The 20174-nt window shown below is 40.2% G+C and overlaps 2 protein-coding genes across 2 annotated transcripts; one reads left to right on the top strand and one right to left on the bottom strand.

Annotated features, from left to right (window-relative positions):
* Positions 1–1518: 1518 nt before the first annotated feature.
* On the bottom strand, positions 1519–6730 carry LOC136433742 (copper chaperone for superoxide dismutase-like). Its single transcript, XM_066426225.1, has 8 exons — positions 6599–6730; positions 5947–6019; positions 5645–5773; positions 4893–5076; positions 3285–3345; positions 2890–2967; positions 2518–2621; positions 1519–2345 (listed from the first exon to the last, which is right to left on the bottom strand). The coding sequence occupies exons 1-8, from the start codon at positions 6614–6616 to the stop codon at positions 2198–2200; spliced, it is 795 nt and encodes a 264-aa protein (XP_066282322.1). The 5' UTR covers positions 6617–6730; the 3' UTR covers positions 1519–2197.
* A 221-nt stretch (positions 6731–6951) lies between these two features.
* On the top strand, positions 6952–20160 carry LOC136433745 (nucleolar protein dao-5-like). Its single transcript, XM_066426231.1, has 10 exons — positions 6952–7035; positions 7498–7718; positions 8399–8505; positions 8946–9047; positions 9440–9564; positions 9960–10137; positions 14497–14603; positions 14949–15065; positions 15569–15684; positions 16047–20160. Exons 2-10 carry the CDS (start codon positions 7607–7609, stop codon positions 18620–18622), a joined length of 3540 nt encoding a protein of 1179 aa, XP_066282328.1. The 5' UTR covers positions 6952–7035; positions 7498–7606; the 3' UTR covers positions 18623–20160.
* Positions 20161–20174: the final 14 nt, after the last annotated feature.

Here is a 20174-nt window from a genome sequence, read left to right on the forward strand (position 1 = left end):
ATTGGCAGATTTTAGAAGCGCAGGTGTGGCAATGGAGCAAAGTCACAGATTAGTAGTACATGTAATTGTCACAACATAGGAACATTTTTTCAACTCACTGGGAAAATCTTACCAAGCCCTGTGTACACTTAGTGTACAGAAGACTTGTGAAATTCAGAGATCCTGACAGGACAGGAAGCATTCGTGTAACATCAAGTGATAACCTGGTGAGGTGCCTTCAGTTGGACAATTGACACAACTGTTGCTGAACTTTCAATGGCAGGCAGGTACAGAGATATATCTGGAGGGACTTATGATGCTGCCATCTCACGTTCACTACAGGACTTGGAAGTCAGAGGGTACAAGAAAGTCCGCCAACAGAACAAGTTCGTGTCCCTGAAGCTACGGGAGGAGATACAGGACATTGACAAGGAGAAGGCAAAATGGCTTCAGAAGCTGAAGGTCAGGCAGCAGAAGATAGCCGATAGGAGGGACGAGTTGGCAAAGATACAAGGAAAGGAAGTACATAGATCCAAGTCAGAGCATGCAGCAAGAGACGGCTGTGAACAGAACACACCCAGCACTTCCTCGGGCACAAGAAGCGCAGACTTGGCCCAGTGTTTTGAGGGGCAGAGAAGTTATCCCCTGCGACACTGGTGTGTCATGTCACCGGTGGGAGGAACTCCGGTTAGCAGGAAGATAAAGGTGTGTCGGACCCACTTTCGATAGCCTCAACATAGACGTACACTTCTGGGAAACAACATCCCAAGACCACCCTGCCTGGTGAAGCTACGTCAGCAATGGTGCTATATATCTTCCATGAGTAAGATAGGATTACCAAAGCTGAAAAAAAAAGTGGATCCAGTGCCATCTCTACATTTCTTATTTCACATCCCTTATACCTGTGCCTGACTTTCAGTAGAGCCTTTCAAGCCTGCATGGGACTGATTAGCCACAGTCGGACACGTTGTACCTGGACTCTTTTAATCATTATGTCATCGGTCATTGCCGAAAAATGACGGACGAACAGCTGATATAGTAGAGCTCAGGACATTCAAGATCCTTTTTGTGATTACAGGGTCACATTCCTTTTTGTTGTTCCTAGTTCATAAAAGGACGATGAGCAAAAATAATGGTGGTATTAAAGTTAGTGACAGCAATGTAGCGAGTATTCCTGCCAGGTCTAGAAGAGACAGCTTAATTGAAAAGGCTGATTTGACAAGTCATATGGCTGTTGCTTTTAGAATTTGTGACTAGCTCAAGGATTCGTATGTCTACAAGTAAGTTACACTTTGATTATGAAAAAAAATCATTTTGGAACCAATATAATTATGTTAATAATTGTGCACAACTGATGGAACATGTTGGTGTCTAGCCTGTAAGGTTTTCTTACTTTCTCGCACAGGTGATACTAGAATACAAACCTAGCTGGTAAAAGCAAGCTGAGGTACATTTTGTCACTTTGTATGACCTATACCGGTAATCTTTAAAAAATAGATAACATTGATTTCAATATACTGGCAAAAAAATGTTAGTGAGTTTCTTGTGCCTGTCCCCTAGCATCAGGGTTGGTAAGAATCTTTATTGCCACAGAAGTATAACTGACTTAATCAAACAAAATGTTATACATTTGTAGTAACATGTTACTTACATTTAATTTATTCAAATAAAGGATATGATCAAAAAAGTTTCACATATGTACATCAAAATTATTCCATGTGTTTTCCTTCTTCAATGTAATACAGGGAAGACAGTGATATTGTTACTCTAACCTGCTGCTCTATGTAAGGCTCATCGGTACTAATTCAGGCCTGAACTGAAATAGCGCTCAGGTCAGCTATAAAAATGCTTCTTTTCAATATGGTTTTTAAAAGAAGGTCTTTAAAAGGAATCCATCATATTAATTACACTATCCTCAGACAAAGATTCATTGTATTTTGAGAAGCTTTGCCCATTTTTATCTGATGGTTGATTAACTTTCTGCAATGTATTGAATATAAACTACATTAATGGATGTAGAACCTGTGCTTTAAATGGATGAAATCCTGGACCATGCATTACTTCTACTTTTCCCTCAACATCTCTAGGGTCAGTGACACAGCAAGAAGTCCCACTTTTCCTGATGTCACTCATCTTGGAAAATCAATTAGTCATCACAGGCATATGACTGCTCCTCCAATGGTAAATGTGAACTGTTGGTGTTTGTTGGCTTCAGGCTTTAGAGAGAACACTGCTGCTGTTGTCTTCTCCCCGGCCCTGCTAATGGTACGTCCCGCTCGTCCCAGAGGCTGACGCCGTCACAGGTGCAGATCTTCTTTGGGTTCTGGAACAGCCCGGCTGAACGAGCCACAATGCCGCACGCAAGTCTGCGAGAAAAGTGACATGACCTGGTCAATCAGCAAATTCCCCCAAAAAGTACAATTTTAAAGCAATTGTGAAAATTTACTGAGATGTATTCTGCAACTGTAAAGAAATTTAATAAGTTCAATTGTGGATCAAAATAAAGTCAAAGTCCAAGACTGTATGAATGGTACAAACCCTGGGCCAGCATTGCCGTCTTGCTTGGACGAGGCAGCATTGCCCTTGCCAAGGTCATCCTTCCCAGAATGCACTACCAGGGAACGACCAATCACATCCCACACCTATAGGATAGGATTACATCATCAAAAGAAGTACCATGAGTATATCTGAAAAGCTCATGTTAAAAGGTTTCCATGGTTTTCCTCAGCAGTTTATTCAAACAAGAATCCAGAGGAGGGCAAAAAACAATTACAACACTTTGAACATATAATTCATACTGTTAGAACTTCTCAGCCTAGCAAGAGCTTTAAGTCTATACATGTATGGGTTTGCTCAAGTTGATAAGAGATGCTTTATGAAAATTGGTTCCAATCTGGCTTTTGTACATACCTTTAGTCTCTCGTCTTCCATCCTAAATTCTGCTCTACCTCTCTCATCAGCCAGGACATTTCCAAGGTCTCCAACATGCTACACAAGGACATAATGGGCAAAACTTAGGTCACTTGAACTACAGGCATGCCTTTAACTTCTGCTCGGGCAAACTAATGTATGACCCAAAATTAGTCACAATGCTATAAATCAGAACTGTCAGAAATTCAACAACGTTTTTAAGAAGCATGCAGAGTAATAGCCTGGTTTCTGAGGTTTCATACTCACCGCTAACCAACTAAATAGGTTAACTAAATTAGACAGGATAGCAGGCTATCAGAGTAATAGATATTAAAGATAAGAAAAGTTTGACCACAATACACAAAGCTATAAAGTCAGGACATGATGTTACATACTCTTTCCTGGTCAGCAGGGCCTCCATGACAGGAGTTAGTGGGGTTGAAGTGGTCTCCACAGCTGAGATGGGTGAAGCACATGAGTTAGTTAGGACCTAGTCTGGGACCATCCTGGTTAGGTTTACATCAACTCTGATGAAGCTTGAACTATAACCAGAATGGCATCTCAGGTAGATTGGAACTATATTACATTCTCAAAGTTTGGGTCAATCACATTTGGTGTTTGATGCCTTCTGTTTGAAGGGTCGCAATGGTAACAGAGGGTGGAAGTATAACAAAAACAGATTCAACTGACAAAATCTTCCTGGAACTTTGAATCAAATTGACCCAACCTCCTAAGACTTAAGAAGGCCTGATTATGTTTTATAACATTAATTACAATAATAACTACAGTCAAACCTGTCTATAGCGGTCACTCAAGGGACTGGCCAAAACTGGCCGCTAAGGACAGGTGGCCGCTATGGAGAAAATGTTGATTAATTGACCACGAGTGACACATGTTTTCAGTACCCACTGAGATACATTTATTCACCGTACAGTACACATGTTAACAGGTAAGGCACATTTTCGAAGTTCGATTGTTGTTCTTTTACTCCTAGTTAGTTAAGAACAAAATACATGTTGCTCAGTTGTCACTTACTGTTCGTTTTCGACCGTTTTCAAACATAAAATCGTGGCGACAATTTTCCTTAGTCTCTTGTGTTGGTTCGGTTCCCGCGTGGCTTGTGTTGATCAGCATCTACCATTATGCTAATAGGGCACTCAGAGGAAGGTCGCTCTTTTGGGGGCTTTTTGTCTTTTCAGAAAATTGCAACAGCCCAAATTTTACACCATTGTAATATTGTCCACATTCATTTTGAAGCTTTTGGTTTAGTAATTATCCTCAGTGATACTTTGCAGCAAAATGAATTTGGTATACTATACCTCCGTAACAGTGGTGTCTTCCGTTGACCTTTATGCTGCTACCAATCCAGTTTGTATCAGCGCCATTTTGAAAATTGCGCGAAACACGTTTTGAGCACAATTTGAATGAATTCCCGGTGAAAACGGAAATTGGACCGGCATTCAAACATTTCGCGAACTTATCGCATTAGGTACATGTGTGGGTTGTATTTTCAAAAAAGTTGCCGTAATATTTGTCCAGTCGAAATGCACAGAAATGGTCAATTTTGCCACGATGTACAAACGCAAGCCATGTGAAGAAAATTATACTTGACTTCGCGTCAAACCATGGATTTTCTAACAAAGATAAAACATTCTGGTTTTCTTTATTATGATCCTATCCAGTTGAATCCACATAAATTTGATAACTGCGTGAAAAAATGAAGATTTTGAACCCGGCGTGCGGTGGCGATGCGGCTTCTACCGGCGCGCCGTGGCCGTTATCGGCAGTGTTACTGTACTCGCGGGACCGAAAATCGTCTGGCCGCGACCGCGTTGGACAGGTGGCCGCTATAGCCTAATTCTTAATGCTTATGTCAATGGGAAAAATCCAAGGGACCGACAAAAAGTGACCACTATGGGCAGGTGGCCGCTATGCAAAGGTGACCGCTAATACAGGTTTGACTGTACTTAGTAATTAATTAAGAACAGAATGGATGGGCCCACCTGTCGCAGCCGTGGGACAAGTCCCCCAGCTCATGGACAGCCAGGCCGTGGAGCCCAGGAGTCAGCCCGTCTATTGTCCCCTCGATCGCCACCTTCCTCTCGGACAGCTGGACAAACCTGACCACCCCCTGGACAGCACTCTTACCAAAACCAGACATCTGTGACACTGCAGCACCCAGGTGGGCTGCCAGGGGAAATATGGAAACATTCACTTCTCTGTAATACCTAACTACTTATGTAACAGGTGGGTGGACTATGTCCGTTAACAACCCAAAACAAAACAAAACAAAAAGCACAAATTCTTATCAATTTCTTTTGTAGCTTTAGTAACGTTAGTTTACTTTGGTTTCTTGGTTTCTGTTAAGACCTATATGTACATAGAGGAACCGCTACAATGACATTTTCTGCATTGAATTTGATAACATAGCTAAAACCAAGGTGGCAAACACTGCCTTGACATCAGTGATAAAGTATTGTAAATCTAGTGCAATTCAGACTATGTTTTGCATGTTTTCAATACAGTCTAAACTGTCCAAGAAGACCACTCTGGGGACCGATAAAATCTGGTCTATTTGGGCAGGTGGTCACTGAAGACAGGATTTAATACAACGTGAAAAATTATCTAGTAGTGACCACCATAAAGTGGTCACATTGGCCAGGTGGTCCTTATGCAGAGGTGTTTACTCAAACAGGGTTAACTGTAATTACATTTTGTTTTTAATGACACGACTGGCAGCCAAGAAGACAGTTACCTTGTCCCATGCCCTTTATCACAGCCCTCCTGCCCGTGGCCTCCAACAGTTCCTGGATCCTTGCTGATGGGAGGGTGGTCTCCACGACAACCTGCTCTGTAGGCAGGTCAATGCGGAAGGAGTGCACACCTGCAGAAGGTGGAAAATAGTTTTAACTATTGGGCGCACGCAGTAAAAAATGAGACATTCTTTTCTAGACTTTGTGTTGAGGATGTAATGGCAGTGTTAACAAATCTGCATTATCTTGCTATATACATAATTCATAGAACTAGAACTTTCTAGACTAGACCACTCTCACTCACCTTCTACACCCTTGAGAGAATTTTCCACAGCACTGGCACAGCTCTGACATGTCATCTGGACATCAAACTCCATCTGAAGGATAAAGTCAAGCAAGCAAGAAGTCATTTCCCAGGACATTCATTATTGTTACTTAGTATCATTAGATTTAAAGTATTTGACATGCCTTTATCATTTTTGTGATATTAGTTTTAATTTGACATCTCAGAAACAAGGCAACATCATCTCTTTTATGGGAGTACGACATCAGCATCAGCAAGCATATGTTGACTGGATTCTAGATGTTGTCAAAGAGACACGGCAGCGTGCAGGACAGCTTGCAGCAGAATTTGCAGGAACTTGCTGATTCCTGCCATACCATGGAAACAAACTCGACTAGATTTTGTCAAACTAGATCTGTGATCGAAATGCGCCTCAGACCAAGTAAACATATGAAGTAGAAAATGAATTACGTTTAATGTATCAAGAAATACGTAGTCATTTACTTGACAGGTGGACTATGAACTCTTTGATCAAGAACACGCCCCCCTCCCCATCATAACAAACACTGTTGACTTGCCCTCCCTACATCTCATGCAAACGCCAAAACTGTACACAAAATGATTCAGAACAACGCTACCTGTTTCTAGATTTGAGATGTGAAGATGTACACACCTTTGTAGGAGTCGCCATCCTTTAAAATGTCCCTGGAAGGAGCTTGTCCACACTGACAGTTCGGCAAGCGACGTGCTTCCTGCAGTACGGGAGTGCACTGCTAGGTAGCGCACCCTGGCACTTGTAGGGCTTGCCCATTAATAAACATACGACATTATCTTTCTTGTCATTACCTCCTTCAATGAGCCATTGAAAAAAAATGTGCAAATTCTTAAACAGTTTTCTTATGAATAAAAGATAGTTAATTTGATATGCATCTACATTTTTGCTGTTCTTTTATCCAGATAGATAATAATAGGAGCATTATTGAATGGTCCCCGTAGTGATGACGTTTTTACCCGCCGTCCGTTTGAAAAATTGACCTTTCACACCTTTCATTCAAGCCAGGGCGCCCCGCTGGACGAAACGTTGGCGCTGCATCTCCAGAGTTTGTACAGGTAAAACGGCTTATTTATCGCTCGATATGGCCATAATCCTGTCTTTATCGCCTTTAACAATCAACCAACATGGTCTAGGTCACGGGTACATTGCTTTTTTGGGCGGGATTTTCACACAGGCACGCCTGGTAGTTGTGAATCGTGCATGGTGTGACCAAGGCGGAAAATGTGGGCGAGACTAGAACACAAGTCATTTGATAGCCGCAGCGGCCGAGCCTATTCAAGACCAACTAGGAAGTTCCCGCGCAAACCTGCGTTGCCATATGGACGATTAGAGTCCGAAATATTTACCAAATGTTGTTGGATAGGTCGCTGTTTTGATTATTGATTTATGGCCGAAAGACGGCTGTTGTAGGATGTTGCTGAAAGTGAAACTACAAAGTGCAAATTCAAATATGTATTTCGGATATAATATTTGGTTAGAAGCCATGTGCTTTAGGACTTATGTTTGTTGTCACCCAGGAAAATTATACAGAATACGGAAGAAACTGACGCCACCAGGATGCCCAAGTGTTTGACCTGATGTGAGTGGACATATTTGGTTCCATGTGAGCGGACTGAAGAGCCAGCCATGTCCAGTAGTTCACCCCGGGGGCAGGAGCTGTCCCCGACCCCCCACACCCCCGGGCAGGAGAGGAAGGTCCCTCCCAACCTCACCATCTATCCTGTATCAAGAACCACAGGTGGGTACAGCAGCCAAGAATCCTTAAGTGGCCTTACTTTTGTTCTTTTAACTTACATAATGAATTACTTATGCTGGTCTTTTGTGTGTCTACTCAGACACCAGGAGACACAGTGAATATTTTGTCAATCATTGTATTTCCTACAAAAGAACACTACATGGCTATTGACAGGAACATGTCTTAGTGACAAAAATGTCTTAGTGACAGGAAGCATAGGAATTCCTTTGAATCAGCATAATATGGCATTACATTGTATGATCCATTCAATGAATCGGTGCAATGGCCCAGGTGGTAGAGCAGTGGCCTTAAATTTCAAAAGGTCTAACCCTGGCTGGGTCATTTGTTTTTTTTTAGCATCCATTCAGTTTTCTTTAAACATCCATTATTATTGCTCAGAAATGTTAATTCGTCTCATTTTTTTGATATTTTACGGGGTTGTTGTTATGAAGTTTTATTCACAAGCTTATCCTGTCAATAGTGCAAGAAAATTATTTCCAGGATTGACAGGAACATCCTGTTAATAGCCTCGACCTTTAAAAGATTAAACCTGTTGATGATGTCCATTTTCACAAATTATTTCATTATGAAATATATTACATATATATTACATTTGGGGCTTTATTTCATTGTGATGAGACATACTGTTTGATTTGTGATGCATAATTCGCTATTTTACTCAGATCTACCACCCTGTCTGTTCTGTAAGAGATGTGAAAATCACCAGGAAAAGTATGGACAGCTCATCACAGACAGAGACAGTGGCATCACTGTCCATTACTTCTGTCTGGTAAGTGTCTGCATTCTCATATCTTTTTTTGTTGCCTGTGCCTGTCTTTTTTGTTTGTTTGTCATGTCACATTATCTAGAACATGTAAAATGTAACTAATATGGCAAAGAAATTCACTTTGAAATTTGCTCCATCTTGTGGAATTTTTCTGAAATGCAGCTGAGCTGGCTAGTAATGAAGCTTGACTAATGTCTACTAACATACATGTGTAATTCCAAAAAATGCATCTAGAGAGATCTCCATTGCAACATCCCCAAGTACATACACTGTATTACTATAACACACTCCTGCATATCCATACTGTGCATACCTGTAGGTTGTAATCTTTTAAACACACTGTTTTTCAAAGTGACAGATATATGTATGTAAGTTATTGTAACCTGGTGTTACATTAACAATGATGCACAGTCACTAAGGAATTTTCTCTTTGTGTTTTCCAGCTGTTGTCCTCAGGTATTCACCAGGAGGGAGGGGAGGAGGAGGGCATCTACGGATTTAGAGAACAGGAGGTCATAAAGGAATATAAAAGAGGTCAACGACTGGTAGGAGTCATTTTATCTGTGACTTGTATTTTATTTGTGTCATTTTTAGCAGACACCTGTTGTGTGTATATTTAAACGTGAAGAAATTACATTCAGGCTCATTCAGCCTAACAACTGCTCATCATGGATGCCAAGGGGACACATGATACAAACCAATGACATAGATATCATTGCATCACAGTTTTTAACGATTACAATAAAATTATAAATCAAAGCAAAATTAAAGTCTGTTACTTGAGTTGGAATAAGCCAGTTTCCTGGATGACAAGAATGATGACGAAAATTGTGGTGATCTGTCAAAACTATTGTCAGGTATATACATTTGGCACTAGTATTATATATGTGATGCATTTGTAGTTGATCTTACAAATAGTTGCTTTTTGTCATTGCAGAAGTGCAGCTTTTGTGAACAGAAAGGTGCAACTATCGGATGCTGCACGAAAAGATGCAGGATTGCATTTCACCTGCCCTGTGGAATGGAGAATAAAACTCTGCATTTGTTCTTTGATGACTTCAAGTAAGGAAATTCACATTTTTAAATTTATTTTTGCAATGATATGTGTTTAGAGCCACAGTCCAAGACTTCAATAACCAAATCGCTTGACTTGTAAAAGCTACTTTTTTCTACTCTCCAAACAGAGGTTGGGTTTCAGCTTTTAACTTAAGGACATTTTTGTCGGGCTTTCTATTTTGTTTTCTTTTGGCTGCCAACAACAGTGCCTGAAAGCTAGACAACGCGTAATACGACGCCAAAAACAATCCAAAACTCAACCTCTGCTTGAAAAGTAAGTTTTTACACAATGCGTGCCGGTCGTGTGGTACATGTATTTCTGAGCAAATTATGAGCCACATACAGTATCACTATGGCTAGAGTAAGCAGTCCAAGTGATGTACTCTTTCCACATTCCACAGGTCCTACTGTAAGGAGCATCGTCCTATGCAGATCATCTCAAAGGACATGATACTGGACACTCCTGAGAAAAACCCTGTGTGTCCCATCTGTATGTACCGCCTCACTCCAAAGCCATCTGACAGTGTGTTAAAAACACCCTGCTGCAAGAGAACATGGCTGCACAGGGATTGTGTTCAGGTAAGTCCCATGATTGGAATGGAACATTAACCTCCAACATAAAGATTATCTTTATGTAACTAAGGAAGTCATTTTTCTCACAATGACAATCCAACTATAACAGCAGGCTCTCCAAATTTGGTAGGGGCCCGCTTCACTTTATACATGTGGCTTCAAACAGCAGTTTGTTTATTGTTTATTGTTTATTGTTTCTTCGCATATGTACAATACAATATAAAAACAAAGAGAAATAGAGTAAAGAATACATGCAGGAGAGGCCAGAAGCCTATACGGCTTTTCGGGGGCCTCCCCCAAACTACAAATTTTTACAAAATCATATATCATCGAGACTAAGAAAAACTAACGAAACAAGAAATTCGAATTTTAACATAAATCAATGAAACAAATGAAAAGAAGAGGAACTACAAAGTAAATTTTGAGTTGTAAACATAATAAGTATTATAATGAATAACAATTTATAAAGAAATAGGTCAAAATTATACAAAAATAACAATCATATGAATTATTTTGTCATCGGATACCAAAGGAAAAGTGAAAAACAAGGAAAACAAACAAATCAGGAGAAAGTAATACTTGGATGTTCTATGATATCTATCTTTAAAAGTTTTTTGAAACTAGGTAAAGACGAGCAGGACTGTAGAATGTGGCTGAGATTGTTCCATACGGTGGGGCCTCTAAACATTATTGTATGTTGTTTTTGAGTAGTTTTTGTCATAATTGATCTTAAAAGATTATGTTGTCTCGTATAGTGGTGATGGATATCTGAGTTGAAATTTAAAAGACCTTTGTATTGTTCAGGTAGGGAAGAGCTATTATGGACAATTTTATGGACAAATAAGGCAATTTGAAATTTATTAATGTCAAATACAGTCATAACATTTAAATCACGAAACAGAGCTGCTGTATGTGCTGTGAATGACGCATTGGCTGCTATTCGTACAAAGCGCTTTTGAAGGAGGTAAACAGGATTGATGGATGTTGAGTACGTACTACCCCAAATTATGTTGCAATAAGTTAGATAAGGGTAAATCAAACTGTAATAAAGAACCATAAATATGTTTCGTGACAGCAAAGATTTGACTTTTCTAATGATGCCTATGTTTTTGGAAATTTTTTTGCAAACAAAATCAATTTGGTTCTTCCATGAAAGTTTCTCGTCTATAATTACGCCTAAAAAACGGGTGTGACTTACTTGATTGATAGCATTGTCATTAATATAGATCCTAGCCTTTTCTTTATCGTATTTCTTGTTCCTTCCTACAAAGATAATAAAATTAGTTTTTTTCACGTTAAGGGACAATTTATTTGCCTTAAACCATTGATTTATCTTATACAATTCATTATTCATAGATGTTACTAACGTGTCAAAATTTTTGTGGGACATAAATAAGTTTGTATCATCTGCAAATAACAGAGCAAATAATTTATTTGATACTGATGCCAAGTCGTTAACATAAATTAAAAACAAGAGGGGACCAAGAATGGATCCTTGTGGTACGCCACATGTTAAGACATTTTGGGAGGAAATATTATTTCTATTAGAGACGAACTGTTTTCTGTTAGTTAAGTAGTCTTTTAGCCAACGAAGGGCAGAGTCGGTAAATCCATAGGTGAATAGTTTGTTGAGAAGTATGTTGTGATCTACTGTATCGAATGCTTTGGAAAGGTCAAGAAATATTCCTATCGTGTATTCGTTATTTTCTAAGGATGTGGTGATTTTGTCAACAAGTTGCAAGAGTGCCATATATGTCGAGTATTTTTTTCGAAACCCATATTGATGTGCATATAATATATGATTGATTTCAAGGTGATTCACAATCCGTTTATAAACTAATTTTTCCAAGATTTTTGAGAAGGCCGGTAAGATTGATATTGGACGATAATTGGTGAAAACACACGGATCTCCGGCTTTGTACAATGGTATAACTTTGGCTATTTTAAGGTCTGCTGGCACTTCTCCGTTTCTCAGAGAAGTCTTAAAAACATGTGTTATTGGCTCTAGAATTTCGGGAACAATCTGTTTTAACAGCAAGGCACTTATTTCGTCTTGGCCAGGAGCTGCGTTTTTTAAATTCATAATTATATCATGGATTTCCGTTGCGGTGGGTTCTTCAAAAGAGCTTATAGGTGGGTACGAATTTAAAAGGTATGACTCAGGAGAAATATCTGTTTCATCAATTTCTTTTGCAAGAGAGGGGCCAATGTTTACAAAAAAATCATTAAATTTGTCTACGATGGCTTTTGGATCAGATACCTCCAATTCCCCATCAATAAATTTATTCGGAAGAATATTAGTTGCCTTTTTCCTGTTCATAATTTCATTAATTAGTTTCCAGGTTTTTCGTATGTCAGTGGATGCAGCTGTAAATTGGTCTTGGTAATATTTCCTTTTGCAACTACGAATCAGCCTGTTGAATTTGTTTCTGTACGATTTGTAACTATGCAGTCTTGTTGGTGTAGGATTTTTTAAATATTTCTTGTAGAGTCTATTTTTCATTTTAGAGGACTTGCGGAGACCTGTAGTAAACCAAGGCTTGTCGATGCCTAGATTTTGCTTTGCTGTAGAGTTTGATAGGGGGAAACATGTGTCAAAGTGTGAATTAAAAATTTGCATGAAGTCACAATAAGCAGAAATTGCATTTGTGTTGTTTTGTACACAATCCCAAGTTTCCTCGGATAAAACATGTTTAAAACTATCAATATTTTTTCTATTGAATTTCCTGCACTTGCGTTTTTCATATTCAATTTTCTTGTCTCTATTACATACATGTTCTATAATGTGGAATATTGGAAGATGATCAGATATATCTGTAACAAGGAGACCTGATGTGCATGGGCTTGTTAAAGAATTCGTCAATATGTTATCTATCAATGTCGCTGAGGTTTTTGTTATTCTTGACGGTTTAGTGATAGTTGGAAAATAACTACACGAATACAAAGTATTTAGGAAGTCCGCAGTTAATGAGTGATTTTCACTTTTTAGAAGATCAAGATTGAAATCGCCAATCAGATAACAGTTTTTGCCTTCTTTATCGATAGCATCTAAGGTCAGGGTAAGGTCACTTATGAATGTTCTTATATCCGAATTTGGGGGCCGATAAATGCAGCCTATTATAAGGCTCTTTGCCGTTGTCAATGAAGATGCGGGGATTTCTATAAACATTGATTCAATTTGTCCATTTTCTGCTTGTATAGCAAGATCTTTACGTTCTATGAATTGCATGCTCTCGTGTAATAAGATGGACACTCCCCCACCCATTCTGGTTGATCTACAACAATGTATAGAAGTGTAATTAGGTATATCATACAGATGTGAGGTGGAATCTTGTAGCCATGTCTCGGTGAGACCAATGATGGAAAACTCATGGCGAAGAGTGGACAGATAATGCACGAAATGATCGTGGTTACGTGGGAGGCTTCTAATATTAAGATGTAGAATTGAAAATGTATTCTTGGGTAGTGTATTGCACAAAGTGGAAAACGAGTTTTCTGAGAAATACTGGCACGAATTGTCTGTAGAGTTTCTTAAAAGATTTACGTCAGGGTCCCAGTTATCTGTATATTTTGTGTTATTTAATAAGAAAGGGTCAAAAATCAAATTGTCATTATCAAAGATGTACTTACCTGAAGTTTGTATTCCTTGTTTTTTGTTTGTTTCAGGGGTAGCCATAGTCATAGATAAAGTATTTGTAATACAGAATAATAATTCTGGTAGGCTTGTACACACATGGTGTCTTCGTCAGAATACATGTAGATAAATAATGACAGTATTTAACAAAAGTGATGCAGTTCTAAAGTTTCAGGAGTCGAAGACGTTTTTAGGAGGAACCCCTTGGTGCATCCCTAGGTGGATGCACGACAAGCCGTTCAATCTCAATCTTCAGAGGATCGAGCTTAAGTTTGTCCTTGAGGATTTCTCTGACTTTCTGCTCACATTGGGTCCAGTTCTCTTGCTTGTTGTCAGGAACGCCGTCAATCAGAATGTTATTTCGACGAGATTGATTTTCCAGGTAATCAGCTTTGTTGACGATCGTACTCAGCTCTACTCCTACCCGATCGAGTTTTCCATCAATACCTCCAATTCCCCATCAATAAATTTATTCGGAAGAATATTAGTTGCCTTTTTCCTGTTCATAATTTCATTAATTAGTTTCCAGGTTTTTCGTATGTCAGTGGATGCAGCTGTAAATTGGTCTTGGTAATAAGCAGTTAAAGGTAGATAGTAATAGTTTAGGCCTGACAAGTCGTTCGGGGTGATGTAGCCAGCTGCCATCGCTTGCCTGCGAAGATGGTGTGTTGTGCCAAATGGCTGCTGTATTGGTTCAGATTAAGCAGTGTTGTTTCCTTTGTTTCCCTCAGCGTCAGGCTTCCAATGCAGGAATGTACTTCTTCCGCTGCCCTATCTGTAATACCAAGGAGACTTTCCAGCAGGAAATGTTGAAGAACGGCATCTACATTCCAGAACAGTAAGGTTTTATTTGCTCATCTTTCTGCTTTTTCACTGTTAATAGATATATTTAATATTTCTGACCATGGTCCTGGCAGATGGCTTTATGACTGACATAGCTAAATCTGTATCTCCTTATCTAAAATAATATGTGAGTATCTTTACTCTTCCTACCTTCATCTTGTTAATACAAGAGTGTATGTTATATCATAAGCCTTTTTGAAAAACGCCACACTAGTTATGACTGCAGGAATGAAGTTATTTATCTTATCTAATCTATCGACCTTTGATGGATGTTTTGTTTTGTTTTTGCTGAGGAGTGTGACTGAGCATTGATGTATCATTTTGTCTGTTACTGCTACAGGGATGCATCCTGGGAGCTGGAAGACAATGCCTTTGAAGAGCTGCTGCAGCGCTACAACCGCTGTGATGCTGAGAAGTGTGACTGTGTCCAGGGCAGGAACTTCAACAAAGAATGGGGGTGGGTCCTCACTCACAGGACATATGTTGATAGGCCCATAGACTTTTTCATGGATCTTATGGCATGTTAAGAGATGTGGGACATTATGGGTAGGTCGGGGCCAACAAAATCATTACCATGACAATATAGGCCAGATGGGACACAGTATGCATGCACCACATACTTGTTGTCCAGTATAAAATGATGTTGAGGGTACCCATAATGCCCTGCGTCTCCCAACATGCCGTGAGGTTGGTGAAATGGTCTATGCATGGCATCTTGGATGTATGAAACTTAATGCTCTGAAAATCTCTCATGGGCCATCCTACAGTAAGAGGTAATATGTATGGCCTCCTTCGGTCAATAATGACCATGGTAAAATCCGAATTCATATAAGCCCTACTGCTTTGGTTATGGCTAAACAGTCCTCGAGAGGTATATCAATATTGAGCTTCTTTGTGGGGAAAGCTGATAGGTACAATATTTTTGGTGTTATGCTAAATACTGTACTTATCCCCCTGCAGGAAGTGGCGGATAGTCCTCTGTGAGTTGTGTGGTTCGTCTGGGATACACAAGCTTTGTGGCCAACTGAAAAGGGCAAGATGGAAGTGTAAGGACTGCACTGAGATGCTTGCAAAAGGTAAGCTTTCTAGTTCTCTGCTCAAGTGACAAATTTCATTGCAATCTGTGCAAGGAAGTTGATTGTTTGGGGACTAGAAAATGATAGCTATTGACTGTTTGTATCTCTTCGTACTTAGTTCGTAGTCTTCTGTCCAAGAATAGCCTTTGCTATGCTTTGGATATTGTTGGACCAAATTGGTCCAAAAGAACTAAATAAAATCACAGTGTGTTTTGAATTACTGAAGATACTGCTAGGATTTTAGCTTCTGTAGCTGATAGCTGTTACAAATGTTTCACCTGCTTCGTAGAATAGGGAGATTTTACATTTTAGAAATATTTGTACATCATATGCCAACCTATGTATTCCCTTACTCCTTGCAGCAAAGGAAGCCTCAAAGGAGAGAAAAAGAAAAGAAAAGGAGGAACTTGAGAAACAGCAGAAAAAAGCAGCAAATGGCAAAAAAGAAAATAAAGTAGGGGGAAAACTGAAAGTACGGAGGTCCTCAAAGAAGGGTAGGAAGTTGATCCTGTCAGGAAAGCCGATGTCGGATGAACGGAGAATCCTAGGACGGAACTGTCGTGTCGTGTTAACACCTCTTAATGCCCAGCACACAGAAGACCAATGTCAACTGGGGGCAACATTATCTCAAACATCTTCTGATGAAGAGATAAGTATGAGAATTCAGCCTGAAGGTCACATCCCTACACACAAAGCTATCAATGTGAGGATGGAGGGAGTAATGGGAAGCTTGTCCCCAGTTGAAGGGTCAGGTTCTACTAGTACTAGTGATCATACATCAACCAAAGTTAGTACCACAGATAAGAAAACGAAAGGCACACTTAGGAAAAGTTTGAAACGTCGCAAAATTCCCGACTGCTATACAGCAAGCGAGAGGAAACAGAAACTGAAGGCAAAGAGAAAGAAGAGGGAAGCTGATAAGGATAGCATACCATCCCCCCAGTCTCCAGAGATAGATGTTTACAAGAGCAGAAATCAAGCCACCCCAACAAGTAGCGTGAAGCTTGGTCTTTACCTTTCGCCATCAAGTGACGATGATGACAGTATTCCCCTGGCAAGGCTGGTAACAAAAGAGAATCTGGGGGAAAGATCACTGTTTGCTCCTGGGCAAACCATTCATGAAGACTACCAAAATGTACACATTGTGACCTCAAAGCCAGAACTGTCTTGTGCTGTAAGCAAGGGTTGGGAAGAGACAGGTTTCATCACCGACAAAGAGGAGCCCCTTCCAAGTTGTGACAAGAATGCTGTGATAGGGCTCGCCAACGAAACATACAAGGGCAGTCCAGGTCCATCCCAGATACACACGCCAAAGCGATCTTCTCAGAGAATATCAGATGAACCAAGCACACCTGATCTAAGTGTACAAGCACCAGTACTCGCAAGCATGTTGTTGCGCTCAGGGAGCAGTATTAAGTCAGCTTACTCAGGAGAGGAACCTCCCAAGTGCGGAGAAGACGTGGATATGTCCGATCCATCACCTCTAGTTGGGAGGAGCAAGAGAAAGGGAAATGCATCAGAAGAAGCTTTAGTTCCAAAAGTCAGGAAGCAGACAGCGCGGAAGTCCTGCCAGCCCTACCGCCCTCCGTGCAGAAGAAACTTGCTTGAGTACTCGGGTCAAACAGAGAGGCAGCCCAGCCCAGATACACCAGAAGACTTGTTGTCTGCTGAAGTGAACCCACCAACAGCATCTGAAGGTAGTGAAAGCTCCTGTGATTCACCAAATGAAGGTAGTACAGCGACAAGTGTTGCCCCCTCCCAGGCACTTCAACCTGACCTGCTAGATTTGCCTGAGTGTCAGAAAACAGAAGAAGGCCCTTGCCACCCTCCACATCAGGTAGATGGCAGCAGCAGCACTGGAATGGCAGACGATGATCCTGATGTTGTGCTTGCAGCTGTTTGCACCTCTCCCAGCAGCTCTCAGTCCTCAGGCACTGCTTCCACTTCTGACAGTTCCTCTTGCCTCGCCTGTCTGATTGCTGCAAGGAAACGGACCATGGGCCCTTTGTATATTGACCTAACTGAGGACACAAGCAGCTCATCATCACAACAGGACCTGAACAGGCCCAGCTCCCCAAGCACAGTAACTTTGAGTAGCAGCAGTGACACTGAGAATGAACTGGAGGTAGAGTTTGTGGCGGAAACACCACAAGCCAAGAACACCGACAGGACATTGCCTGGAATACCAACACGTCGCAGGTTTGGATCTGACAGCGGTGATATTACAATAAAGAGTCCAACGAAGAACAATAACTTTCTGAAAACCCAAGGAGAGAGTTGCAGGGCAAAGTTAAAAAGCACCGGTAATGATGGTTCTTCAAACGTAAGTAAAAGTGGCGCAAAGTCAAAAAGCTTGGGTCTTAAGGTGAGAAAGAGGTCAGGTGGAAAGGGTCAGAGAAGTAAAAGTATCAGCAACATAGAGAAGGTAAGGCACAAATCTGGCAATAAAGGAAATAAGGACAAATTATCTACAAAAGGTAGAGTCCGAAAATTGAAACAGCTAAGGATCAAATGGCCCGATCCCTTTTCCCTCCAGTTCAGGAGCACTGAATCTTCCTCTGAATCAAAGGATGGGGATGTGCAAGATGTAACCATGCATGTCAAGGTTAAGACTTCCCCCAAGTGTCTCAGTGAAGGACAGGGTGGACAGAAGAGGAAGAGAAGCAGTTCCCTCACGAGCGTTCGAGTGGATGTTCCCTCCTTCAGCGTCAAAGTTACCACCACTCCTTCCAGCAAGAGACGGCCGTTCGCTCTGAGTTGTGAAACTGAAAGAGACAAAGGCATGGAAGATGAGGGGGCTGTCGCGGGGTCAAGTCCGAGGATGGCAACAAGGCAAACGCCACTGAAACCTGCAGGGAGCACTATTCTAAGTCAAGAAAGCGCTTCCCCCAGGACACCCTCTAGGTTGTCAAAAAGGAATAGAGTCCTAGAATATTAGTGTGAGATGTACATGTACAGAAGTCCTGATTTAGAGTAGAAGTGTCCCACATTATTCATGTTGTGTAAAAAAAAATCAATGAAATGTGGAAAATGTCAGCTGCTGCTGCCTGTAAATTTTTACAGAACTTCAGCATAAAAGATTTCCTACTAGAAGTACTGCATTTCTCATCACTCAAGTTTGTTGTAACTTAGAAATATAAGATCTGACTCTATACTGATAGCTGAAAGTGAAAGACTTTTATGATATGACAGTTCCTTGACATTTCTGTAAATGTGAAACCATGGATTTTGTTGGTATAGGCAAATTTAACCAATTGTAAGGTGATTAATTCCATGTGCCTAAGAGGTTGACAGCTATACTGTACATTTTTTATCATTTGCTTTCGTACTACTTATGTTAATAATATTGAAGGGAAGTTCATGAATATTCAAATGTAAGACAATTACTTTTTGTCTATAGCAGAAATTTTTTGTGTAGTAGATGTTATAAAACAGTCAAGTAAGAATAGATTGTCCTAGACCAACTAACGCCACTTATTGTACATATAATTTCCTCTAACCTTTCTGTGTGGAGTAGAGTATTGCTGAGACTTCAAGTGATATATCTTAATGACAATGTGAAGTGATGAGCCATTTTTGAACTAATGCTGAAGTAATACTAATAGACAGGCATTGTCTGCAGAAAGGCAGTTGTAACAATGCACAGCGGTACTTTGTTGTTCTTCAGTGGTGATAATCAACTAACAGTGCCTGTTGCAGGTGTCATTTCACCTCCGAAGCATCTTCCATGTATCAAAATACTAGATTGCAAATCGACCAAAGAATTGTTTGTTCAGCTGTCAGATTTGATTGTACTAATAGGTCTAGCCTTATATGTAGCACCTGAAAATAATATGTACCAACGCGATTTGTCTGGATTTATATACCAAATGTATTTTTCCAAAATGCTTACTGGTCTGTATCATGTAGAATTTATATCCTCAGTACTACTTTGAGGATATGATAGTGACCCTGTAAGTGTGTCAGCGACTTTTCCTTGTCATACCCAACTGGCAACAGAGAGGGAGTGGGTGTATAATGAATACTCTTTGTATGTGGAATATTGAGGAACTTATCACTATGCTGTGTATAGTGGATTTTCCACCCCCGGATTGTATGGTGCCTATGTAACGAGAAGGAGAAATTCAGGATAGCACCAGTATGGACCTATTATTCTAGCTTGTACCACTGCCATTTATGTATGGTAGAAAGTTGCTTCATTTGGGAAGATTTTGCAACAAATTAGTAACATCTATGCACCCAATAAAGCTGCAAAATATTAGTTCTACATTTTTGATATCGTTCATTTGCCACAAACTTAATGGATTTGTTAATAGAAGAAAGAAAGTGTAGTCATGCTATTTGCTGTCCACTTCAGCTGACAGATCTTTCTCAGCTGCTTTACTTTTATCCTTTCACCTTTTAATAATTTATAGAGCTATTCGGAAGTCAATGTCTCACTTTTTGCTATAAATAAAGTACATATATTTACAATCATTCTGTCTGTCTGT

The sequence above is a fragment of the Branchiostoma lanceolatum genome, chromosome 4, assembly GCF_035083965.1.
Source record: "Branchiostoma lanceolatum isolate klBraLanc5 chromosome 4, klBraLanc5.hap2, whole genome shotgun sequence".
NCBI lineage: Eukaryota > Metazoa > Chordata > Leptocardii > Amphioxiformes > Branchiostomatidae > Branchiostoma > Branchiostoma lanceolatum.

Coding starts and splice junctions, on each gene's coding strand:
- LOC136433742 (XM_066426225.1), bottom strand. Junction 2,968..3,284: donor GCCCTGCTGACCAGGAAAGA/GTATGTAACATC, acceptor GTCCTTGTGTAG/CATGTTGGAGACCTTGGAAA. Junction 2,346..2,517: donor GACGGCAATGCTGGCCCAGG/GTTTGTACCATT, acceptor CTTTTCTCGCAG/ACTTGCGTGCGGCATTGTGG.
- LOC136433745 (XM_066426231.1), top strand. CDS start 7,607: ATGTCCAGTAGTTCACCCCGGGGGCAGGAGCTGTCCCCGACCCCCCAC. Junction 8,506..8,945: donor CTGTCCATTACTTCTGTCTG/GTAAGTGTCTGC, acceptor TGTGTTTTCCAG/CTGTTGTCCTCAGGTATTCA. Junction 14,604..14,948: donor GGCATCTACATTCCAGAACA/GTAAGGTTTTAT, acceptor TTACTGCTACAG/GGATGCATCCTGGGAGCTGG.